Source organism: Rhinolophus ferrumequinum, chromosome 3 (assembly GCF_004115265.2).
Source record: "Rhinolophus ferrumequinum isolate MPI-CBG mRhiFer1 chromosome 3, mRhiFer1_v1.p, whole genome shotgun sequence".
NCBI classification, from domain to species: Eukaryota; Metazoa; Chordata; class Mammalia; order Chiroptera; family Rhinolophidae; genus Rhinolophus; species Rhinolophus ferrumequinum.
This window is the reverse complement of record NC_046286.1, coordinates 63,194,569-63,222,154: the sequence shown is the minus strand read 5'-3', so window position 1 is coordinate 63,222,154 and position 27,586 is coordinate 63,194,569. Positions and strand designations below refer to the sequence as shown.

General features: G+C 39.7%; 1 protein-coding gene across 2 annotated transcripts in view; it reads right to left on the bottom strand.

The window, feature by feature from the left end:
* Positions 1-26,557, bottom strand: part of SLC16A10 (solute carrier family 16 member 10) — a 105,663-nt gene extending 79,106 nt beyond the window's left edge. The window contains exon 1 of one of the 2 annotated variants that reach the window (XR_004422694.1): positions 25,937-26,273. Coding sequence is in view for 1 of the 2 variants with exons in the window: in XM_033102889.1 (XP_032958780.1) it covers positions 25,937-26,273 (337 nt within the window). In the remaining variant the exon portion in view is untranslated. Of the gene's footprint in view, positions 1-25,936 lie in introns of both variants that reach the window. The other variant, XM_033102889.1, reaches the window with a different exon arrangement.
* Between the last annotated feature and the right edge of the window lie 1,029 nt (positions 26,558-27,586).

Here is a 27,586-nt window from a genome sequence, read left to right as displayed (position 1 = left end):
CACAAAGTTTCCTTAAACTATGTTTACATGGAAATAGATGAATAACAGTTTCTCTGAAAACTACGCTCCTCCAAATATGGTGAAATCTTGATGATGCTGGTGCCGTAAACTAAATTAATCCAGGTCTACAGGGTAACCAGGGTGTCTCAACCCCCGACATGGGGGGGAAGGATGTGCGTCATATTTTACAGGTAATGTTATTTGACCCTGTGGCTCATTTAAACTGGACTTTTAAAAAGCCAATTGTATTATATACTCTAAGATCACTTGGCAATAAATATGCCAAATATACGCTGAATGAATGAATGAACAACAGAAAGATTTGATAAAACACTTTGTATTTTTTTTCCATTAGGGAAATAAAATTCCTACTTGTCTCATTTCCACATACACACACAATACACTTTATTTCAGACCTGTTCAGTTAATACCACAAGTTCTGAAGACTAAAAATAACCCCGACGCCCTAAAACAGATACTATCAAATCAATTCTTTTTAAAAAAATCTCACATTGATCACTCTATAGTGATTGGGACAACCCTAATATCTTGTTCAAATGCTAATAATCAGCACTGAGACATGGTGTTCATCCTCTTTTTTAAAAGGCTGTCAAATAATCCACAGTATCTATTGGCTCACAGCATAAAGTCATCGAGACCCACGCTTAAAGTGGTCCACGGACAGGGATCGGTCTGTGAACTATTTATTGCCAGTTCACACAATAACCAAAGAAACTGAGGGTTTCAAAATGTTTTATAGCGATTTCAAAGGGTAATTTTATGTCTGATAAATCTAACAATGTGTAATACAAATCCAAAATCATCATGTCTGGTTTTTCTTTTTTAGTAATTCTGGACTGGAGATATGCATACAACACTAGATTCCAACTAGCATTTTACTTCCATTTAAGGTATAAAATATATTGTGTAGAAACTCTTAACTACAGAAAAGCATATTTTGAAAATGCAAAGGCTGCCAAAGTTATTTCGCCCTAAATTAGTCCATAAACTAAATTAAATCTCTAAAAGAGTGACATGTAAGAAAACTGCCATTTATCAACTGTAACCTCTGATTCAGGGGCCCATTTTTGTGTACTTATGTATTATTTTAAAATAATATTGATAAACACTTTTCACCCTGGGTATATGCCTATGATTATACGTAGACTCAGAGGAAATGACTTGATTATTTTTCCGAGATTTTGAGAAAGTATTGCACAAAAAAAAAGGAGAAGGGGGGGGAAAAAAAGCTTGGTGAAACCCAAACTAGGGATGTTGGAAGAACAACGTCAGCATGCTTCTCTGAATACCAGTATGATTCAGCAATGTGAATATATGTATAAATCACCTTGTATTGAAATATATAGGCATTACAGTTATGAGCACAATTTTTTATACATCTAAGTATTTTAAGTTAATTTCTATGATGGATGTCCCCATTAATATTACTTAATGGCTTAAACTAACTTCATATTTAAAAACTGCAGCTGATCAGCTCTAAAAGGAATTCCCTTTTCATAGAAATTATGAGTTTGGATGCATGAAATATTGAAGGAACACATCCAAAATAATAAAAATAAAGACCATAAATCATACCAATACATGGTTTCCAAACCAATAAGGTTACAGTGTTCTCCTGCAGTGTTGTTGAGTTTCCAAACTTCCAAGTCCTAGGTAGGGCCTGGGTATGATCAAGTTTCAGACATTAAATGTATTCACTGTAACTGTTCTGTTTTGTTTGTTTTTCCTTTGAGAGCCAGAGATAACAGCCCTGGCACAGTGGAGATAGTAGCAATTATCTAAGTCCAAGATAAATGTGTCCTGTTTTATTTGGTTTATTCACCCTTTTATACCGAGAGGTGAAAACCTGCCTCTTCCTTCCTTATATTGCTCTGCTGATACCCTATACACATTTGTGGATTTGATTATGAAATCTAAATTATAACACAAAATATTCACAATTCATTCTGCCAGTACATCATGGTTTTAAAATGCCCCAAATGCAAACAAACACCATAAACAAGGACAAAAAGCAAATGACAAACTGGGGGAAATATTTGCAACTCATATCACTGACGAATGGTTGAGTTTCTCAATAAATTAGTAATTTCTACAAATCAATTTTTTAAAAGCTAACATTTCAGTACAAAAATAGACAAAGCATATAACAGATGGCTCACAAAAAGAAAATACAAACAAGTAACTCTTCAACCTTACCCATAATAAGAGAAATTCGAGTTATAATTAAATATCATTCTTCTTCTAACAGATATTGTCAAAAAGTGTTAACATACTGTGTTGGTGTAGTTGAGGGTAAATCGCACATTCTCGTATACTACTCTTAGGAATGTAAAGCAAACCACCTCTATGGAGAAAATATGGTAATTTTTAATTAAAATTAGAAACATAGACCAAAAAGGACACTTTGGGGTCAAATAACAAAGTTGGAATATGGATAGTATATATTAGAGAAATGTATCCATGTTCAATTCATTGAAGTTGATAACTTAACTGCGGTTATATAAGAGAATATCCTTATTTTCAAGAAATACACATTGAAGCATTTGGGGGAAAGAGCCGTAAAACATGTATACTCAATTTATTCTTAAATGGTTCAGAAAATTTTTTTTCTCAAATATATATGTGTATATGCATACACACAAACACAACACAAGAGCAAGCATGTATAACAAAGCAAATGGAGTAAAATGTTAACAAGTGGTGGTAAAGAATTTACAGGTGTTCTTTATCCTATTCTTATTCTTGCAACTTTATTTCTAAACAAAAAGTTTTTGAAATTGAAAAAATGCACGTGCCCTTTGACTCAGAATTTTCACTTGCAGGGAACGTAGCTACAAATTTACCAACATATGTTAATAAGTTCTATGTATAAAAATTCATTATAACATTGTTTGTAAAAACACACCATTTTTGCCAAGGACAGATAACCCGCTCAGTCCCCTTTATCTCAGCTTCACTGAACCACATGTGGCTTCAGAGTCTAGGCCAAGTCCCACCCCTGTTTTTTTTCAGCATGATGCCCTCCAGTAACTGCCTGCTGTTGGTCCCATCCTGTTTGGATTATTCTCATTCCTTGACTTTGTCTTCCTGGGACCCTGCAGTAGCTTCCGAACAGGGATGAGGACATTTCCTTAGTCAGATCTAAACCAGCTGCTCTGGTTGTGTGGGTGAGGAGAGGAAAGTAAAATTGGGCGCTGATCTCACAGCTTCCTTCGTAGTGGCTCCTTGTCAGCAAACACTGTCTGAGATCCATCATTCATCAGTGGGTGCCAGATAGGACTGAATGAATGAACAGAAAGAGGTTTGTTTAAAGCTACCACAACTTTCATGAAATTTATTGACCAGGTTGTACTTTGTCTTTTACCATTTGCATCAGTTTTTTCCCATTGTAAGTACATTTTCTAAAATTAAAGTTTATTGTCAATAAGAAGCCCTATTGGGCCAATGTAAACAACAAAGTTTGTATTTAAATATTTTACTTGGAGGTAGCAATATGCATTTATTTTATTATTTACATTTCTTCAATTACATTGCATATTTTTCATGTTTATTAAATTTCTGTTTTGAATTGTCTGTTCATGTCTTTTACCTATTTCTGTTGTAGGAAGGTAGTCTTTATAAAAACTATAATTTAGGATGATAATGACATCAAGTCCAACATTCTGTCCTTCTTGAAAAAGTAGCCCCTAAAATGTCAATAATTTGGCTCGGCTCTCCTTTTCCTTCCTTCTCTCCTTTCAGTACAATAGAAAGGGCTAGATTTGGAGTACTAAGTCACAGATTCATTACCTGAGTCTCTACCATGTTTCCCCGAAAATAAGACCTAGCCAGACCATCAGCTCTAATTCGGCTTTTGGAGCAAAAATTAATATAAGACCCGGTCTTACATTATATAAGACCTGATATAATATATTATAATATGTTATATTATATTATATTATATTATACCCAGTCTTATCGGGTCTTATATTAATTTTTGCTCCAAAAGATGCATTAGAGCTGATGGTCCGGCTAGGTCTTATTTTCGGGGAAACACGGTAGGACTTACCCATACGTGAAGTGAAGGAGCTGGATTAATTGGTCAGCAAGGGCCTAGAGGTCTAAAATTCTTTCAGTTTACTAGTCTTTTTCTATTTTCTTCCCAACCATCACCAGGCCCATTCTACCTATGACAGCAAGATGATTTAACTATGAGTTAATTATGGGACTTTTTATTTGATAGCTATAAATCAGTGGTGATGTGAAAATCAAAAAGAAATATGGAGAAATGACTGATCCCATGTCCTCAAAAGATCTGGTTTCTATATACAGTAGTCCCCCTATCCGCAGAGGATACACTCCAAGACCTCCAGTGGATGCCTGAAATCACAGATAATACTGAACCCTACATATACTATGTTTTTTCCCTATATATACATAATTCAGGTAGTTTAATTTATGAATTAGGCACCATAAGAGATTAACAATAACTAATAAAACAGAATAATTATAACAATATGCTGTAATAAGTTATGTGAACATGGTCTCTCTCAGAACATCTTATTGTGCTCAGCCTGTACTGTACTCACCCTTCTTATGATGATGTGAGATGATACCATGCCTGCATGATGAGATGAAGTCAGTGAAAGACGTAAGCATTGTAATGTAGTGTTAAGCTACTATATGGGTTACTTGAACACAGTACTGCAATACCCCGACAGTCATCTGATAACCAAGATGGCTAAGTGACCAACGGGCGGGTAGCATATCCAGCAAGGCTATGCTGGACAAAGGGATGATTCAGGTCCCAGGCGGGACAGAACGAGGTGGCATGAGATGTCATCCTGCTAATCAAAACAGTGCACAATTTAAAACCTATGTGTTGTTTATTTCCAGAGTTTTTCTTCAATATTTTTCGACCATAGTTGACTGGAGGTAACTAAAACCATAAAAAGAGAAATCAACGATGGGGGGGACATCTGAAATAATAAAACTAGTTAAGATTCTACCGTCTCAGGGTCAGACTTTGGCTCCATTGAGGATGTTAATGACATTATTGCAAAAAAATAGCTTCAAAGCAAATAACCAAATATTGAGTAAAGCAGATACAGTCCAAAAATTTGGTTTATTTGGTAGTGCAAAAGAATAAGCCAGTCACGGTGGCTTTGATCCTCCCACTTTTTTTTTACCAATCCTCTTCAATATTTTGATTTCCACACAACTGCATGAGGCCAACTTTCCTCTAAAACATAAAATTACATAATCAATATGTGCATTGCTAAAGCAATCCTCTTTTGAAATGTTTTAGTTTTATCTTCAAAAGGGCCACTACTTTTAGTTTTCTAATATCCCCCATCCTACCATCTGCCATTTTCTTAATGAGGAATTCCAGTTTTTCTTTAAAGGATCTGGCTCCCAAAAAAAGTAAATACAAAATTTTTTTACAAATGGTGAGGGAAGAAATTCACTCAAAATTCTACCATTCCAATATAACTTTTTTTGTTGTTTTTCCATATTTCCTTCATCTTTATTTACACTCATGACTCTTTCTTTACTCATAGTCATGTGGTACGTCCTGCTCTTTTCACCATCAAACATTTTCCACGGTGCTACATAGGAATAGTTACCATTTACAGTTGTAATATAATCCCTATGTTCCCATTCTGTATTGGAAGGCATTTAAATTCCCTCCAAAGCTTTACTTTCTTATAGTAATGGTACAGTGAGGATCTTCATGCATATAATTTTGTTGTTGTTATGAGTCATTAGGCAAGATCCTAGGGAGTGATACGCTAGGTCAAATGGCGTGGCTATATTTGGCATTTTTACATACATTTTGCCAACTTATTTTTTAATCTTACCTTACGTACTATAAAACACCAAGTGTGATACTAAAATAATATTATGGGATACGAAAAATATTCCTTTTTCATGGATACAGAAATTGAAAGGTCTCTAAAAGTAGTGCGATAAAACAAATACCCCTTTCAGTCTCTCGATTCCTCATTGCTTGAGGCAATAACAAGCAAACATTCTACTACAGTACTTTTATCTGGTGGTACGAGGGCCAAGCTGAAACACTCTTGAGGTTTCAGTGAAAGGGTGGGAAAAAAAAGAGTTTGTAAGATTCATGACCCTACTTTAAAAGTGTCTATCAGCTTTCTAGGCATGATAGTACTTATTTTTGTTCAACTTGCACAATAATTATTTTTCTCAAGATCTGGCTCCTCTCTAGACACCATATGACTCTTAGTCATGAATGAATGAATGAATGAGTCAAGAATGAATAAGGGAGCAGCCAGAAAAATGGCTTCAAAGAAACATAATAGAAACATTTTCTTACTACTTAGTTACTTACTTCTTACTATTAACAGCAAGAAATAATGCCAGCCAATCCTATTCATTCTGTGACCATCTTGATCTCAAATACTTTCTCCTCTTATCATTACTAATACATAATACATCTTTTATTTCATACACAAAAATGGAGACTTAGAAAGCACCCCGCCTTCCAACAACAAAAAACCACTCCTATGGTATGATGGGCATAAGAAAAAGTCTGAAAGAACACAAAATCAAATACTACTAGAAAATAAAATAGGCTTTTGCAACTTACTTTTTATGTAGCTTTTAAACATATACTTTTCATTATGAAATATTTACAGCATATAGAAAATTATAGGAACTCACCAACGAGCTTTCTCTAATCTTAAGCTTTTGCAATAGTTGCTTCAAATTTTTAAAAGTAAATTATAGGGCCGGCCCGGTGGCTCAGGCGGTTGGAGCTCCATGCTCCTAACTCCGAAGGCTGCTGGTTCGATTCCCACATGGGCCAGTGGGCTCTCAACCACAAGGTTGCCTGTTCAACTCCTCGACTCCCACAAGGGATGGTGGGCTCCGCCCCCTGCAACTAAGATTGAACACGGCACCTTGAGCTGAGCTGCCGCTGAGCTCCCGGATGGCTCAGTTGGTTGGAGCGCGTCCTCTCAACCACAAGGTTGCTGGTTCAACTCCACTAACAACGGGACCTGGAGCTGAGCTGCGCCCTCCACAACTAAGACTGAAAGGACAACAACTTGACTTGGAAAAAAGTCCTGGAAGTACACTGTTCCCCAATAAAGTCCGCCCCCTGCAACTAAGATTGAACACGGCACCTTGAGCTGAGCTGCCGCTGAGCTCCCGGATGGCTCAGTTGGTTGGAGCGCGTCCTCTCAACCACAAGGTTGCTGGTTCAACTCCACTAACAACGGGACCTGGAGCTGAGCTGCGCCCTCCACAACTAAGACTGAAAGGACAACAACTTGACTTGGAAAAAAGTCCTGGAAGTACACTGTTCCCCAATAAAGTCCTGTACCCCTTCCCCAATAAAATCTTAAAAAAAAAAAAAAAAAAGTAAATTATAGAGTTGAGGCCCTTGCATGGCCCTGTCCTCTATTTCCCTCTCTCCTTTCATAGAGATAAACCACATTTCTATCATGTTTTTATATTTTTGTTATATAAGTGTGTTTCAATACAATATATTTACCTTATGTTTTCAATTCTAGATCATATTTTCTTCACACGGTAACATCTCTAAAATTGGGATGCACCTTACAATCCATAATAAAGCATTATATCACAATTTAATCAGCAGGTTTTCCCCCTTTCTCAGTGTATATTAACATAATGGTGTATCTCAGCATCATAGTATTTTAGATTCCATGAAATGTGGTAGTACTGTTTTACACAGTTTTTTTCAATGAAATGCACATTGTATCATATTAGACATTCAACTTTGTATTTTCACTCCATACTAGCTTTCTTGAGATTTACCGATATTGTTACCTAGATGCAACATCTTTAAAAGTCTTCACCACCATTACACACCACAGGATGAGTAGTCACGTAGGTAAGGAGGAAGTCCTATGCTTACTAGTGGGAATGGTAACCGTTATGTTCAAATGTGTGCACGTGGCTAAAATAAAGAGAAGGAGTAACAAGCAAAATGGAAAAAAAGGAAGGAAAGCAGAGAAACGAAAGATGCCGCTAGCTTGATTTGTGAGTAGCTGGGGACAGCAGACATCTGAATAACTAGACCTGATAACGCAGGGATACAAACGATGGCTGGAGGAACTGTTTCCTGGAAATCCGTGCTGTTGCTACTCCAGAGCCCAGCCAGAGACGCAGCACAACGTGCTTATGTCAGCCAAGGAGGCACGCGGACCCCAGATCCTGCCTTTACGCAGCCAACTCCTCTCACTCACTCAAAGTGGGCCAAAGCCCAGCATCACGATAGGGCAGACCACAGTGTGAGAGAGCCTCTCTCTCAGTGTGAGAGAGCCAAAGCAACCGCATTCCCACAACCAAGACTGCAGCCGCGGTCTGTTTCCTCTGATTCAGCTTCTCCCTGCCGCTCCACCTCACCTCGTCTCTCCACTCCCGTCTCCCTGCTCATTTCTATTCCTCTTTCTATTACTTTAGTTGAGGAAGTCATTCCAAAGACCTAGGTCCACCATCTGTTCTCTCTCCTACACACACACACACACACACACACACACACACACACACTCACCATACGTAGTAGCCTCCCCCACTATTAGATTTTGCTGATGGTACATAAGAAAATTTCCATTACTGGTTCCTAAAACCAAACTCCAGTTTCAGCTAAGGAGAGTTAAAAAGGGCAAGAAAATGATATAACTATACAGCTCCTGATTGCATTTTCTTTTTTCTTTCTATACGATCCAAAAATACCTTGCTGGAAGCAGATTTTTTTTTTTAAAGGGCCTCAATAGATTTTTCTACAAATGTACACACATAGCCCTTACCTTTCAGAATCAGAGGACATATTGTGATTATTCTTATAAGGATATATTCATTATTTGCTAATTAATCTTCACATGCATAATTTCCCCGTTTGCCTTATTTAACCATAAGCCAGTTGGGAAAAAAATGATACTGCTTTATTTACCTAATACCAGTTAACAGAGAAAGGTCTACATTTAAGCGTGTTTTTAAATAAATAAAACTACTACTGAATTCATTCATAAATGTTACTTGAAAAGAAAAATAGAATTCCTAAATTAATTTATTAATAGACTGTACCTTTTTATCTTTAACAAAGGTAATATTTCAAACTTTCAGATATTTTATTTAATGTAGGGTAATACAACGAAACAGCCCCAAACCATTTTATTGTTTTTCCTTCTCCAACACATTACTGTAAACCATCAAGTCCGCCAGTGTGCTAGTGTTTCGGAGCATTCTGCAGCTAACGTTCCTGTTTCCTGCTGATATATTTGAAGTGTGTTTGAACATGAATTATTGGAACATTCTTTCAACTCTCAAATTTGATTAACTCACTTTCTGTCAAGTTATACTAATTAACCTCTAGCTTTCAAGCTTCAGGATTACTGCTGCCAATTCTGTACACCATTTGTTTAATGCACAGTCTGTTCTAATACCGGCCAAAATGAAATTGCAAATATAAACCCTTTTTGATTTCTACTAATTAACTAGACATCGGAATGTGCCATGCCCTACAATCTGTAGTAATGTGTAAATACAGGTTTTGCCTACCTCATATGAAGCATTCAGAAAGAACTTACTCAACAAATAAATTTCTTCAGTGAAGGACTTTCATTTGTTCAAAAGCTTCACTGAATGCCTACCACGTGCCAAGCGCCGTGCTGAACAGTACAGATATAATTGGAAACAAGACAGACATAGAGAGCCCCTGCAGTCAGGGCTTTTATGTCTAGTAAGGAAGAGATGTTGGTAAATAATTACAACTAAATAGTGAGAAAGCTAATGCCACTACTTGTGCCTGGCACAGCATCTGCCAAAGTTAAAGCTCAGCACAGACTGTTATCAATACCACAATTTCAAAACTACAAATACTGTAGCCAGTAAAGGACTATGACGAATTTATAGATCAGGAGTGATACAAAGGGAGGAAAAGAGATGACGAAGTCAGGCTTTCGATTAAAATTGTAGCCTAGTGGTGATGGGCGTCCAACACGATGAATGTACTTAATGCCACTGAAAAGGGCACTTATAATGGTTAAAATTGTAGATTTTATGTTATCCATACTTTACCACAATTTTTAAAATAGAGTGAAAAATTGCATTCAGTTGTTAAATGTTTAATCAGTTTCACCAAAGACCTAAAACACATGAGTCCTTCCAAGTCTCAGAATGGTGTACACAACGTGGAGAGAAGAGGAAGCTATAAAGCACAGGGCCGAAAACAGCCAGAAACCACGCAATTAGTTTGCTTCGATGCTCGTCTAGCTTTATGACAATCATTCAGTTCACCGTCCCCCTTCCTCGCTCACATATCAGGCTGTAGAACAGGTGGGGGTGGGACGGGGGAGCCACAGCCTTAGAAACTGGTTTCACAGAAATTCATGGTTTCCAATCTGATTGAGTTCTCAGAATTGTTATCAATCCATTTCCTTTTCACTCATCAGCTCCCAAACCTCTGCCACTCTTCACATCTGCTGCTCAACCCCACGTGCCACACTTACAGAAATTCTCCTCAGAGCAAAGAGAGAGGGCCCGTCAGTGTCCTGATCCTCACCCTCCCTACTCCACCTGCCCCAGTTCTGTCTTCTCTCTGGGCCGGTGCTGAATAGGTGGCACCTCTGGCGAAGCCCCCCCCCACCAGTGCTCTAGGCTCCCCTCATCTCCGACCTGCTCACATACCTCATCCCCTCAATGAGCCACTGGGTGACTTCACCTCCTCCCTCTCCACAAGCTCCCTCTGCTCAAATGACTTCCACCTTTAACAAATTAAGTTATTACTCTCCTTTGACCCTAGTCTTCCTCTACTGTGTTTCCCGGAAAATGAGACCTAACCAGAAAATAAGCCCTAGCATGAGTTTTCAGGATGACATCCTGGAACATACGCCCTAATGTATCTTCTGGAGCACAACTTAATATAAGACCCGGTCTTATTTTCGGGGACACACGGTAGCTACCACCGTATTTGTCCCCTTGACATCACGTCCTCACTTCTTAGCCTGCACCTCCATCTCCACCAGCCATTCACTGCTCCACAGACCACAGACAGGCCCCACTCCCTGCACACCCAGGCCAATGAGTGTACACTGGCCGAAGTCATCAGTCATTTCCCACTGACTCATTTCAATGCACCCTCTTCAGTCTTTTTTAAAAACAGGAAATCTCAGCTATATCTGACTACTGAATGGCAGTGCCACTATTCACCCAGCCACCCAAGTTAAAAACCTGTCTTTCCAGAGTCCTCCCACTTCCACTATTTCACCTTCTCAGCCAGTCACAATTTCTTTTAACAAAAACAAAAACAAAAACAAAACAAAACAAAAAAAACATATATATATATATATATATATATATATATATATATATATATATATATATACATACACACACCGTGTTTCCCCAAAAATAAGACCTAGCCGGACCATCAACTCTAATGTGTCTGTTGGAGCAAAAATTAACATAAGACCAGGTCTTACATTATATTATATAAGACCCAGTCTTATATTATATTATATAAGATCCAGTATTATTAATATTTTATTATATTATACTCGATTTTATACTAAAATAAGACTGGGTTTTATATTAATTTTTGCTCCAAAAGATGCATTAGAGCCGATGGTCCAGCTAGGTCTTATTTTCGGGGAAACACGGTAGCATTATCCTCTTGTGAAATTTAAAAATACAGATAAGCACACAGAATTAAAATAATAATAAAGTGCACAAGAGAAATGAAAACACATGTCCACACAAAGACTTGCACACAAATGTCCACAGTGGTACTATATAAACAAGAGAAAAACTGGAAACAAGCCAAATATCCACCAACACGTGAAAGGATAAAAAATTGTGGTACAGGCACACAGTGGAATACTACTCAGCGATAAAAAGGAATGAACTACCAATACGTGCAAAAACGTGGGTGAATCTCAAAAGCATCATGCTGAGTGAAAGCCAGACACAAAAGAAAACATACTGTATAATTCCCTTTACAAAAAATCTTAGAAAAAGCAAAACTGTAACAACAGAAAGCAGATGAATGATGACCAGGGGCTGAGGTATAGGAGACTGACGCAAACGGCCACAGGGAACTTCTGGGGGTGACAGAAGGACTCTGTATTGTGACCGTGGTGGTGGTTATGTGACTGTACACATTTGTCAGGACACACCAAATGGCAGGCTTAAAACTGGTGAATTTTATCGTATGTAATTATCCCTCAAGAAAGCTGACTTTTAAAAATTAAAGTCTTTTAAAATATGTCCTAGCTAAGATTTCTAAATCTGCATTTGTTTTCTGAAGTCCTAATTTATATTTTCGTCCTACAGTAATTCAATCCCATATATAATATGGTGTTGTTCATAAGGATACAAATCCTTCTCTACTGATTGGTAACAATGCATAGCAGAAGTCTGTTTTATTTCCAGAAACCGTATCAAGGCAACAGTTGACAACATAAGCATGTGAATTGCTATTATCAAAATGGCAGGGTTTGTTTTTTTTTAAGATTTTTATTAAAATATAGCTAACATACAACATTATATTAGTTTCAGGTATATATCATAGTTATTCAACAGAATCCACCTGGCACTATACAGAGTTATTAGTACATTATTGATTATATTCCCTATGCTAAAAATGGCAGTATTTTGATTGTGATAAATAAGTAGTATGTCTCTGATTCCACCTGCATAGTAATCTCATTTACTCTCAAATACACAGATTCTTTGGGGGCCTCCTGAATGAAGACCTCAAACTCCAAAAGATGAACGTTAGTCTGTCTTTGAGACTCTGTACCTATGAGGTCACTACAAGGCAAGGTTGTCCTCCTTTTTTATTTCTTTGGGATTGAAATGTGTATTTTTCTTTAGTACCATGCCCAATCTAATAAACACAGTACTTAAACAATGTTGGCGCCTTCAAAATATTTATTTAATGTATAAATAAATAGAATTGCGGTCATATCCTAAACAATCTATATTCAAACCAATTTTATAACGTTATTAACTTACTAATTTTAATAACCAAAAACACATACACAGGTCACAAGCCTATACCTGTGAAGGCAGCTTTGTTAATCCTCAGCTGGGGTAAGGGTATGAACACCTACCTGAAAACCACAAGACAGTGTATTAATGTATTTTCCCTGTTGTTCCATATACAGTTTCCAGGGTTATAGAATGACCATGCTACACTACAGGGGAGGGAAGGCTGCAGGCAACTAGTTTCCATTCGCTTATTATTAGACTTAGAAAAGCTGATCAATTTTGACAGTTCTAACTCACTGACTTGCTTTCCAAAAACCTCAGGATATTTACACCTAAATAGAGTAATTATCCAAAGATTAGTGACCGATGATTAATTTATCCTCTTAAGTGACCATAAATAATAGGGATTACATTGCCCTGACATTTTTCCATAACCCATTCTCAGTTGCCACTAGACTCCTGAAGTCGTCATAATGGATTAGAGGAAGAAGACAGAATAATTGGATTAGGCATTACTCTTACCCAATTTTTTTCCCAAAGAGAATAATAGTCTGCCTCTTAAGTAGCTCAATATTTGTTTCCTAATCAAAGTTACAGAAAACAAGCACCACATATATGAAACTAATTACCATAGCATACACATAACAAATGAACACTAACTTATGGAAAACAGTGTGTTTTGAAGTGAATACCAAAAAACACACATTGCTGTTTTGTGATTCCTGACCTTTGGTATTATTAGCAAGTCTCTTTCTGTCTCGTGTGTTGGCATGGAATTTAAAAAAAAAACTACATGGCTACTGTTTCTCAAACTTTGAGGAAAAATGCTTTAGTTAAACTTCCCTTTTCCTCCTCTCCCCATAATTATTAGACATCAAATGTACATATTAGCAAGCCAGGCCCAGCCAGCACGACAACAGACAAACAGGGTCGAAATACTGCATTAAATCGTGACATCTGCTTTAATACAGACCTTGTAAATGAAGCCATATGATATTAAAAGATGAAACAGTTACTGGAAGAGTAAGGGAGTCTTGGCTTACACAACAAGGCAGACACCCTCTTTCACAACTATCAATTCCCTTTCATCCACCCCCTGCTTTGACTGGTTCTTCCACCAGGGTCACCGTACTTCTACGAAGCCCTTTCGGCTGGGCTTCAATCACAAGAGAGCAAGCAACTCGGGACCTGAGTTCTGAGAGATAACAGCACTGCACGTGAGTCAACACACACGCCTACGTAGGCACTGCCAGCTTGCTCAATCACAATAGTGTTTGACTTATCTGTTGTGCTTTACGCATCCAAAGCACATTAACATTCTGTTTTCTTCCTTTAGTCTCACTTCTACACGGTGTGACAGGGAACTAAGGCAAAATACACCGCGAGTGTGGCCAGGCGGTCATTACTATCCGAGTTAGAACTGACTGCATTCCCCAGGCAGCAGGCACCACAAGGAAATCTCCCCTCCATCAAACCCCCGCCGTCTTCTAGTGTGAGTGTGCAACAGCCAGCCATGGCTCTTACCGAAGTGAACCATACATAGTCCACCCGAGTCCTCGTCCAAAGAGAACTTAATTTCATTTATTTTTGTTTTCTAGTAGTTTTCCTAGACAATTTTAAGAGTGAGCCTACACTTAGGACTTCGCTGTTTTCATTACGAGCGGTGAATGAAGGCGCTGACTCGGTTACTAAGCTCTGAAGGCTGGTCTATGAGATAACATCACCCGCCTGTCGAACAAGTTTTCTACCCCTGTCACTACGTTTAAATTAGAAATACGTAAATTAACTGAAATGATTCTAAGCTATTCTCACGGTCTCTCAGTCCAGAACATCTTGAAAATAAGATTTACGGACTGGATTAATTACCTCATGCATGAAAGAAACAATAAACGCCAATAGTCTCAGAGGTTGTGTTAAATTAAACAGGAAAAAATGACTAAGTCTTAGGACTAAGTGTTGGAAATACTTAAGACAGTAATAGGAAAAATACAATCCCACCTTTGGAAAGTTGCAAATCTGAATTAGAGAAATCTAAATGCTGGAAAGACTTCTTAAGGAATGAAGTTTTGTTACTTTTAGATAAGATGACTGCAGTGGAAACGAAACTCCCAGGTCTGCTTGAGACAGTACCTCGATTTCTTTTATCACATCACGTTCCTTTCAGGGACATTCGCTCTTTCCAAAGCCCCACCCGTGACCTCTGCCTCCCTCTGAAGCTCCAGGTTTTAGTTTCCAGGGATCCAGCTGACATCATGCCCTGATGTTCTGCTGGCATTTAACACTCACTTGTCTAACATCTGCGTCAGCCTTTCCCTATCACCTCGTCCTCATGACTCTGGGTCCCAGCAGTGGCACCATCCAGCTCTGTCCACATAATCTGCAGGGCCCAGTGCAGAATGAAAATGTGGCCTCCCAGTCCCGAAACTATTTAGACGCAGCCTCCAGACGGAGGCATCCTGTCTGTTTCTGGGTCACTGTCCACCACCATCGTTTGCCAGAATCCCCTCAGTTTAGCCTCGGAAATGCTCACACTTGTCCCTTCCTTCCCATCCCACTGCTGCACCTCAAATCTCACCTGGCTCTCAGCCAAGGACTTCATAATTGATGTTCCTCCTATTTCTTTCCTTGTGCCACCCACTCACATCTTTCTAAGACGCACTTCAGAAACCCTCATTATCTCCCTATTGCCTGTCTATTAAATAATGTCCAAACTGCTTAACTCAGCATTGAAAGCTTCCCATTCCCCAGCCCCCCCACCCTCTCCCAGACTTCTCTTCCATGACTTTCCTCTACATATCCTGGGCGCTCGCCAAACCAAACTCCTTATCATTCACTTAATAAGCCCAGTGTGTAGTCAAGTATAAAGAACCTGGGTCCTGATGCCAGAGACTTACGTTCAAGTCCAGCCCCACCACTTACTGGAATCAGTTGCCCATCTAATTAACAGGAGGATCACGATACCAGTTATGTCATAGGAGCATTAAACAGATAAAAGAAGATAATACTAAATACACAGTCATGCACAGCAAAACATTCCTTTTCAGACTGCCTCCTAGCCTTTGTCCAGGCCTTGGACCCTCACCTTTTTCTGCTAAATCTGAGGAAAATCCACCGATTCTTTAAAACCTAACTCAAAAGCTACCTCCATGAACCTGGTCAGCTCCATGAACCCTGGTCAGCTCAGTCAGAAATCACGCTGCCTTCCTCTAAAATCCTGTCTCTTGTTCACACTGCATTTAACACGTGTGTGCAGCAAACTGCCTTAGAGTTATATACGTGCATAGCATTTTGTCTCCCCCATAACCTCTCAAGAGTGTAGAATAAATCAAATTCATTTATGTTTCTTGCATGGCCCCTAGTACGTAGTTTGTGCTCAATACATTAAATGATCTCTGTATCTCTTTTAAAAATCAATAAAAGCAAAAACTAATTTTAAACACACACACACACACACACAGATTAATTAACTGAAGCTATTTTCAACAGAATTAGCCAGGTTCAGAGGAGGGTGATGCAAGGTGAGACGACAGAGAGAGAATGCGACAGGGTTGCTCTTGCAGACGTGAGCTCTGAAGGAGGAGACGTCACTTGGAAGAGTCACGAAGTCCTCATGGCTAAGTCTCCAGAAGGTTCATTTCCATCCCCGCTCCTAACCCCAAGAAAGGCCTTGAGCAACACCTGGGCAGGAAAGGGAGCAAGGGTGTGCCCCACCTGCCAAGGTGTGTCAGGTGAGAATCCAAAGACTAAGGTAATCTCAGGCCTTCCTAGTATTCTCACCTGTGGTAACAAACATTTACTGTAATATATTCACTAGTATGTGTCCTCTTGTCTTTCTAGATATCACATATAATTGCCAAGGCATTTGCTGCTTCTAAAGGGCTCAAAAACTGGGAAAACACACAGCCCTGAAATCCTGAAAGATGATTTAAAACTAATTTTTAAAAATACCATTGGCACTTATCAAATGAGTCACTATTGATAAAGTAAACCTAACCTAACTTGGTAGGGTTTTCAGGAAGCCAGTATGCTGCTGATGCTCACTACACTGGTTCACATTTTCTAAAGAACGATCTGGCAATGTGTAACAAATGTTATAAAGTCATTCATACCCTTTGAACCGGTAATCTAACTTTTACTCATATACCCAAAGGAAGCAATCCAAAAGGGGGAAAAACAATTGGCTCAAAGACGTATACATATATGGTACTTACATTGCATCACACTGCCTGAGGTTCAAACACCCAGCAAAGAGCACCACGCCTACCGAAAACATCAAGCACACTACATGATATAGAAAAATGTCCCTTACAAAGAACGTTCACTGAGAAACAGAAAACAAAAGTAATCTTTACTTTTACATCTACGAGCCCGTATTTACGATTCTGAAATCCCAAACCCAAAGTTTTTTGTACGACTGTATCAATACTCACTTGGAAACCAAACATGATGTGAACTCACAGGAGGCTATTGATGATCTCTTTGTCTCACTTACTCTGCATATCCATACATTTTGTTGCAGAAATATCAACGTATTTGATAAGAGGGTGCTGCTTCACATTCCCCTGGGGGATGTTCAAGATACAGGTGTATGTACCAAATTCCTTTTTTAAAATCCAAAAAAAATGTCTGAATCCCAAAACATGTATGGTCCCAAGAGTTTCAAATGGATTGTGGCTCTGTAGTGATGACGTCTATACGTATGTAACACCATATGTATTTATGTGCATCAGTTGTATTAATGAATTTAAAGTACGAGAGTTAAAGTTTGGTATTCCTAGGTGTTGTAGAAAAAGGTTGAAAAGAGTGTATTCTTTCGGGAAGACTCCTTAATGGCTATATCTGTAGGAGTGTGTGAAAAAGACAATTAACTGAAGATAAACCAAATCCCTCTCCAAATAGTTACAAATTCCAAACCAATAAAACTAAACTTGTTACGATTTATTTTTACTAAGATTCAAGTAGATTTCTATTAAACATTTCACAGCATTTCTGGAAAAGGGTCATTCAGAAAAGTCAGTAAGTATCTCCATTTAACGAGTAGTGGTTTTCTGATTTTATAAAACGCATCTCAGAATTGGTTTTCGGATCCAGTCTAAGTTTGTCATGAATAAATTTTGACTGTCTGAACACACACAGAACACTGTTGATACAATTTACTTTCTAGCAAAAAGTGGGTAATAGCTGAACTGCAGAGCAATGCACCTTTCCCTTTTATCCATTAATTGAGCCAATGATTTCTTTTCACTGAGATTTAACTAACTAATGATAGAAAAACATACCTTGAATTGAATTTAAAACTCTAGTCAATGATTCTCAAGTGAGGGGAGTGGAAGAGGAAGGCAGCACTTGCTCCTCACTGAGACGTATATCAGAAGCTCCAGAGAGGCACATTTAGTCTTAAAAACATATTCAACATTATAATTTTGTATTTAAAAAACAAAAATAGAGTCCTCCTTACCTGCAAAATACACTATAAAAGTGACAGAATCTTGGCCGGTGGGTAAATACTTGGCTTAACCCACTGAACATGACAGCTGCTTCCTCAAAAGGTACAACTACCTTTCGGGATGTGTGTCCATTTCAAGGACCATGAGATTTTTTAAGTTTATTAAGAAGGAACACAGGAGGTTAGAAACACTGCTTTGATCCATATACGTTATTTAAATACGATATTTTGTATGTATCCTATAATTAAAAATTAGGGAAATTACAAAAGACAACTTGAGAATAAGTCAGTCAGTCTCTGAGCTCTGTAGCTCTAGTACCTATACGCATAGTGGGGATTTACTTTTGTTGTTAATGAAGACAGTTTAGCAAAGAAAGCATGGTGGATGCATAGCTGGTGCACGAACGTTTGAAAGTTCTGCTTTCCTCCATCACTCCAGTCTCAGAAGGGCTGGCTCTGGATGGTGGGTGTGCCCCGTTCTCTGGGAATGCTGAAGTTGCTCATTTTGAATCACTGCCAATAAAAACACCCACAGTTCCTGCGTGCTCAGAGCTCTGGTGAGCTGACAGTGCAGTAGTGTTTGGGATACAGTTTGTTTTGTTAAGGTTTGTTTGTTTAATTTGGATATGAGATCAGATCTTCAGTCAGGTCGTTATAACACTAACTGGTATTCTATAGCAAAAGCAACTTCACAGGATTTCTAGTAATGTTGGTAGGAAACACTACTCAGGTTCTAGAGAATGTACAGGTAAATATGCAGAAAATAGTTTCAAGGGGGGAAAAAGGCAGGGTTCCACATTTCAGGACTTTAAGTACATATTTTTACCCAGCTAAAAAGACACTCTTAAATTCAATTTAATGTGTGTAAACACTTGATATCATGTGGTCCAACACTAAACTGTGCAAGTTACAACTTTCTTATCTATAAATGGAGGTAATGACACAGTACAAGGCTACTCTAAAAAATAATGTATATGAAAGCCCTTTCTTTCTGGTAAAGGCTATGTCAATTATCACACAAATGTATATGTATTATCTTAAAAATGCCTTTTACAGAATGCTAGATTAGAATAGATTGAAATTAGGTTCTCTGTCTTTCACTTTAAGCTTAATCAATAACTCATTTGAATGAATGCTATCCCAAAACATTCCAGGTGGATCAAAAATGTAACAAAACACCCCAAGTTGCATAAAATCATTGTTGTGTCCCACAGTTGTCACAAAAGGAATAAAATGCCCATTCATTTCATAAGAATCTTACAAGGACTGACAACCACACTGAAGTGAGGAGTGGCACAGATAAAGGCAGAGAGGCAGAAGACAGCTGGACAAACTCGGGCAAGTACAAGACCTTCAGCTTGGCTGGAGCATAAAAAGCAAGAAAGGAGAGGGGTGAGAGTCAAGGCTAGAGGGCAGACAGGAGCAGAGCTTGAAGGCCTTTGTGTAAAGAGTTCGATGTTTTCCTGGAATTAAGGGGTATCACGGATGGCTTTTAAACAGAAAAATTATATGGTCCAATGTTTTAGAAAACCACTCAGGTGTATAACTAAGGGTAGGTAAACCAGTGAAAGGGTCATGACAATAATTGAGGCCAAAAGTAATGAAGTAAGGCATAGCACTGAAGGAAAAGACATTGATTTATAAGGCATTAAGGAGACCGGCACAAAAGGACTTGGTCTGATTGAACAAAATAGGTAAGGAAAGAGAAATAAGAAATTGAAATGAATTCCAGGTTTCTGACTTAAGCAACCAGAGGTGTCATGCACTGAGAGAATTCAGAAGAAATGTTTTGTCTATTTGCAGGTAGGCTGAGGTTTTGGTAGTAGGTGAAGATTACATGGCGTAGCTAAAAAATGAGTTCATTTTAGTTGAGTATGATGTACCTGTGCATCCAAATGGAACTGCCCAAAGATACTAAATATGGGTCTTGAACACAGAGGAAAGATTTGGAAATAACCCTAAGATAGTGGCTAGAGCTATTTGGCGTGAGACACCCAAGGGAAGCAGGAAAAATGAAGCAAGTCCATGGCAGAGTACCATTTGTGCTACAAGACACCGCAAAAGCACTCCTGAAATTATTTTATTATGCTTTTGTTTTTTGCTTGATTTGGTTCTTTTGGTGGTTAATTTTATTGATAAAATTCCCATGATAAAAATACCCCAGCAATACTCGTATTATTGTATTTAGCTATAATTCACCGTACACCATTCACATTATTCAGTCTTGCCCTGAGTTCAGGAACATTCTGAAAATGGAGTATGAAATACTCACACCATACTCATTTCTTTATTATTCCAAAATCCTGGAATCATTTTTGTGGTCTAATGACTTCTTTTAGCAGACAGTTTAGATGAATTTACACGGAAAATAAGACTGAATGTTTTAAGATGGGGAAGAATGAAGGAAATCCAAACACAACATCTGCCACAAGCGAGTTCTCCTAGCTTTTCCACCTCTCTTCCAGTACAAATAACAGTCAGGTATTTTACTTATTACTTATAATGACAGACGCACAGGACCAAGAAGCAGATCATTCATTCACTGTAACCAGCTCAACAAAGCACCATCACTAAAAACTTGCCTAAGACACAGAAATGGTGAATTATACAGGTAGCGTTCCCCACCAAAAAAAAAAAAAAGCTGTTAGCATAAAGCCTACACCAGGCAGTTCAGCTCTGAACTATAGCCAAAACCTGCTATAATCAGTTTAGGTGCAGCACATAGCACAGTGTGTAGATGTCAGATTAACTGTAAATATGAAAAATTTTTTTAAACCTTCAGGAAGCACTAACTGACTTCAAGTTTCAAAGGTGCTAGTAAGACTATATTGAGGCGTCGCAAGATGCATTCACCCCTAAGTGCTACTGCAAAGTCCTACTTTGTGATTATAACCATCTAAAGGCCAGTCTACCTCCACACAGGGAAGGGGGAGTTCCACTGAAGATTGTAGCCGGAGAGCCTCCTTTGGGGGCCCTTTCTGATAGTCCACTTTTCTTGAAAACTACTGAATTTTTTAAAACCTTGATTTAAATATCCAAGAGAAGATAATGTGCCTGTTTCCCAAACTTATTTAACCACAGACCTTTACTTTAAAGAAAGGCTATTAAAGAACACATTTGGGGAATTACTGAAAGTTGAAGGGGTCTTCTTGGCCAAACCTCTGGACCACAAAGACATAAGTTCTTCAAAAGGATGTCATTAACTACCCTAAAACCTGACTCTGAACACATACTTGTTTTAAATAGATACTTTTTAAAAGTCCATATACCATTAAAGTATCGTTCTTCCTCCAGGAAGAAAGCAGACAAGTAAACTAGATGAATACCCTCATTAGATCCCAGCGACCTCCGTGGCACTACATTAGGAAAAGAAAAAGAGAACCCTAGACTCCTTATCGCTTCCATGAAGGAACGAAAAATGGGTTTTCCAATATCCAGCAAAGTTATAGCAAAGTTGCAGTGTCTAAGGGAAAACACCATTCTAGTTCATTGTAGTATGTTTTAGTTTTCCCAAAAGTGTCTGATTTCCCTCTGCCCAGGCAAGAAGCAGGCACAGGTGAGTAGGTAAAAACAACTGAAAAGAGACAACTCAAGCGCAGCTTGCTTCCTCTGAGGGACATAACTGACAGAGCAGTATGTGCAAGTGCCATCTCATCAGCACCAGCTGGGTGCCAGCCATTTCATCAGCACCACCACACATAAAGGGACTGCAATACGCTCAACATTTGTTCATTAGTTCTACTGCCTAACTTGGAGTTCAGCTTGCTTTCCCTTTTCAAAGTCTTAAATTCACAAAGTGAGTTTTACTACCACAGAGAAAGAGGCCATCAAATGCCTTTCCCAGCCCCCACCACTCACTGGAATTTCCTTAGAATTTCAGTCTTTTAAAATAAGATTGAGTCCTGGTATATTGCAAATGCCTCAGGGAAGTTATTTTATCTGTCTTTTTATTTATTCGCATCCTACAGCAGATCAAAAGCTCCTTGGGAACAGCTATCTCTCAGTTACCATCTCCAGTGCCCAGATACTTGGTAAATATTTGTAGAATGAATAAGGAGTAACATTAAGATGTGTAAATTCACTTTTATCTTAATGTGAATGAATTTCTTCAGGCCGAAGACTTATGAGAGCCCTGAAAAGGAGAAGTGATCCTGGAAAAGGTTCTCTTCAGTTTTGCCTGGAAACATTGTCCTGCTGTGGATCAAAGGAAACCCCAGACTTCTGCTTGAATGCCACATGAAATTATCTTGTTTCTCCATGGAAGTCTCTCAACACTTCAAAAATCTGTTTCTGGGAGATATTAACAATTGGCAATTGCTTATACAGCAAAGTAAGATCAAGAAACAGGGACCCTGATCTTTCAGACTTTTTTTCTAACCCCAGGATTTCTGGTCCAGTACTCAATCAATTGCTAATGTTTGAATTAATCAACAACATAAAGAACAGTGGATTAGCAGAATGTTATCTAGCCAATGCAATATGATCAATCGTTAAAAACCCAGCTTCTAGAATCAGATAAACCTGAGGTTGAATTCTGGCTCCACTGCTTGCTAAACTCTGTAAACCTGAGTTTCCATATCTGCAAAAAACAATAGTAAATAAAGCCTATCCCATGGGGCTTCAGTAAGATTAAACAGAAACGTATGTAAGGTGCTTAGCACTGGGCACATAGGAAGTTCTCAAGAAATGTGAACCATCACTTAGAAACCTCAATTTCCATTTCACCACCACCTCCCTGTGTATCTTTGGGCTGGTTGCTATGAAGAAGTTAATGAAAACATGGAGACAATTAACTGCCCTGGAATGATGGGACTATCAATCATAAATAAGGTAATAGAAAATGAACCAAAACTTTGAAAAATTAAAGCCTTAAACACTTCCAGATATGTTTCTGTGTTGTACTTGAAGCTTGTTTATGTTTGACCACAGATAACTCAGCATTAGCGGAAAAGCCTGAGCACTCAACCTTCAAAGCAAGTATTCTCAAATACTTCAGTGCCTATCATAGATGATGGATGCTATGAAACATCTGTTTGGGAGGGGGGAGAAGGTATCTCAACATTAACTGGCCCAATAACTATCTTGTCACCTTTTTTTCACAGATGAAGGTAAAGCTGTTTTCTTAAAATTGATCTGCTGTACATGTATTACACAGCATCCAAGTAAAGGCCAATGTTCAATCAAGCTGCTGTGTTATACATAGTTATTACAAGTGCACAGGGCCCCTTTGTAGGAATTAGATAAAGGGCACCAGTGCACAGGCTGGGGGCACAGGTTTTCATTCTCCGCTTCCCCTGATTTAGGCACCTGTGTGCAAGGGCACAACCAAATATTGAAGTCATGCAGATAAGCACAAAGACCTTCAGCATTTAACCAGCATACCTGTATAACTGTTTATATGATAAACACACACACATACTCAAACATGACTGAAAGTTGTCAAGGATTTAATTGAGTAAATGGAGAAAGATATGCATCAAAACTGAAAATACTGAGTTTCAAAAAGTTCAGGAGAGCAGGTTCCCTTCCCTTACTTTGTGCTGCATAGTATTGGGGTATTGTAGCCAATAGGAACTTGGTAGGTAGAGGCTTCGGCACTGCAAATCTCTGGTCCCTGGCAAAGCTGTGATCTTTCTCCAGCAGTTGCTCACTATCTCAAAAGAAGGAAGGAAGGAGGGGGAAAAAACCCCACAGACACCAATGGATCTACTTACCTGAGGGTGCAAAAACAGTGGTAAATGAAAGACTGTTGTCTTACTGTTTTGACTGCATTAAAACTCTGTAATCCTAGGCAGCATTCCTAAATGCTGAAGGAACTAGTCTTGAAATGGTAACTCTGTCCATTCAGCCTCTTTGAGCTTTCCCTCCCAGATACCTGATACTCATATAGAATAGACACAAAATTATTTTTGTTACATATGCATATCTATCCTGCTAAACTTTATAATGGTTGCCTTCTTTAAGAAGTAAATATATAATATTACATTTTTAACACTTTGTATCTAGCCCTATGACCTGCATAACACAGCAGCTTCAAGAGCTATTTATGGAACAGAAATTCCAGGGTAAATATGGTACCTTATTTAATACATGCATAAAGAGACAATATATAAGAATATTCATTACAACATAATTTATAGTAAGTTTGGAGGTAATCTAAATGTCTACTAATGGGAGAATGCATAAATATAGTATAATATAGTCATACATTGGAAAGCCGTAAGTTAAAACAAAGAATTTAAGCTACCAGATCAAATTGAGGCACTATACAGATAAATCAGACACAACACAAGTAAAAGAAAAGCAAACTGCAGAATGATACATATAGTATAATACCATTTATATACTATTTATATTAGGTTTTAAAACTCTCAATATGACTTCTGCCTTAGAATTTGTTATAACAGTCTTGCATATTCATTATATGTACACTAAAGACTTAAGGAATATTCACTCTAAAAATAACAGAAAATTAAGGTTAAAAAAAGACTATTAATCATATAAAGTTCCCCAAATTGCAGGGAGGGAGTCTGACTTAGTAATGGAAATCACTTAGCTCTTTCAGTCCTCAGATGCATGTTCTATATCCATTCTGCTACTCACCAAGACACTATTTCACCAAGCTTCAGTTTGCTCACCTACATGGGGTTGACAATACCCGCTTGCAGGATGAAGTGAAATAATGTATGTAAAAGAGCTATACAGAAGGCCTTGGACTTGTTTTTTGCCTAATCAGTGAAGAGATCATGTAATAACACTGTACAGGGGGAAAAATGTTGAGTCTGCATCTTTTTCATCTAGTTTGGTAAATTGTTAAATACAAAGAACACAACAGGAAGGGGCAACCCTTCACCTTCCTCTTCCCAGTCCTTAATTTGGCTGCCTCCTATGTTTTTTATATTTAGCACAGAATGCCCCCCTCCAGTCCATTTCCCCCCCAAAACATGAAACCGTTGCTCTTGGAGGGCTCCCTTCGGAACTCCCCTGTACCTTAGAATAAATGTTTCATCTCGCCAACCCTGCCTTCCCCCAACACACACACACACACACACACACACACGCACGCACACACACACACAGCCCTCTGCAGCGCCAGAGGCAAATGAACAAAACCCCAACTTGTGGTCATGAAACAGACCGTAAACATGACAGTGCGGTGTTGTTGGGTTTGGAAGGTTTGTTTTCAAAAATTATGAGGACCGTCTACCTTAGACTCTTAGCCACTGCCCTGCTGAGAGGAAAGCAGGAAGATCTGGGCAAATAAGTTCTGCGACTTGTTTCCAAACACACATCTGGATTCACTACAAGGACAGGCTCACGAGGCCGCGGGAGCGGAAGGCTGCGTTTGCAATTGGACAGAGCCCCCATCTCACACCCTCCGGCACACAGGGGCCCCCCTATTAGCACACGCGGGCGCGGACACCCACTCCGCACGCGGGATGCGCTCAGGGGGCCCGCGCCTGTCCCCCGGGGCTGGCCGCGGCGGGCGCTCCGCCTCACCTGTCTTGAAGACCATCTGGTCATCGTCCTGGGACCCGAAGGTGTCCAGCATAGCCACGAAAAGCACCCCGCAGGCGTTCTGGATGCCGAACACCGACCCGTTGCACCACATGGCCGCCAGCATCACCAGCCAGCCCCAGCCACCCTCGGGAGGCTGAGGGGGCTCGGCACCCGTGGGCTCCACCAACTCGACCTCCAGCTTCTCGGCGGCCGCCTCGGGGCCGTCTGAGGGGCCCAGGCCGGGCAGCGGGTTGGCCCCCATGGGTGCGGGGTCGAGCGACTCTGTCTCGCCCGTCTCCCGCTCGGCAGCGTTTCGCTTAGCCGGGGAGGGCACCATGCCCTAGGCGGCCCCGTCGAGCACCGGGGGAACGCGAGGGGCACCAGTTCTCGGAGGGCTCCCGGAGGAGCTGCCTAGAGCCGGGCGGACCGGCTAGTGAGGCCGAGGCGAGAGCTGTGGAGCCCCCGTTGGGCGGGCGGCGCAGGGCGCGGAGGCTGCTGCGAGGAAAGCGGGAGCGCGCAGGAGTCTCAGGGTTCAGCACTCGGGCCTCCCAGTCCACAGCCCCGCACCCCTACGGACCCGCGGCCCGCGGCCGGCTCCTAAAGGCGCCCCCCGCCCCACCGGCTAGGGGCGTGGCCGGCAGCGGGACGTGCCCAGAGTCTCCAGATGATTGGACTTCGGGAGAACGGAGGCGGGGCCCACCTCCCCACCCCCAGCGGAGAGGGGACCCAGGTGCCCGCGAGTAGCTGTATCTGCGCGCGCGCCTCCTGTGGGGCCTCCTGTTACCCACTGGGGGGTCACAGATGTGTAGGTCACCCCGCCTCAAAGTGTTAACGGAAGGGGTGCGTCGCCTCCTAGGTGCAGGCAGGGTGGGTCAGCAGGACAACAGTAGGGGATCTTCAGTCTCAGCTCACTAACAGCCTCACAACCAAATAAACATTGTCTCTCTTTTGTTTTTGTTTTATTTTTTGGCATTCACTTGTAATTACTAATTATAACATGTAAGACACATTTATGCCACCTGCTTACTTAAAAAGGAAGTCGGAAGTCTCAGAGGCCTTATTTAATTACTTCATTTCTCCTGCATTCATATACAATTTTCTATGCATACTTAGCACATTGTAGATGCTCATTTTGGAAGACAGACTGTAATACCAAAGTCTTCTAATAAACCTTTTTGACAGACATCTAGAAGACATTACTTTTAAAATACAGCACAGCCACTATATGCAACTCCTGTCTCCCTGAAGCATGGAATAACAATGTATGTAAAAGAAAGGAAGAGTTAACTAGCTGTGCAATATTGAGGACATTTAATTTTCTCAGTTACTCATTCATCACCTGAAAGACAAAATATGCTAGTTATTTTATGTACCCACCGTTGTGATGCAGTACACAGTTGAGTGTGATCGATCATATTTCTGCCAGTTCATAAACTAGTAGGAAAAAGTCCTGGGATGAATAGAAGGTTCAGATGATAAGTGTTATATGTTCAACAAAGAGAAGTGGGATGGAAACATTAAATTATCTTCGAAACAGTACAACAGAGCTTCTCCGCAAGTAGTCTTTGAGCTGAGCCCCGAATCAAACGGGGAATTTCAGTGGGCAAATTCTAGGTAGAGAAAATAGTGTAAGCTTAAGAAAAGTAACGT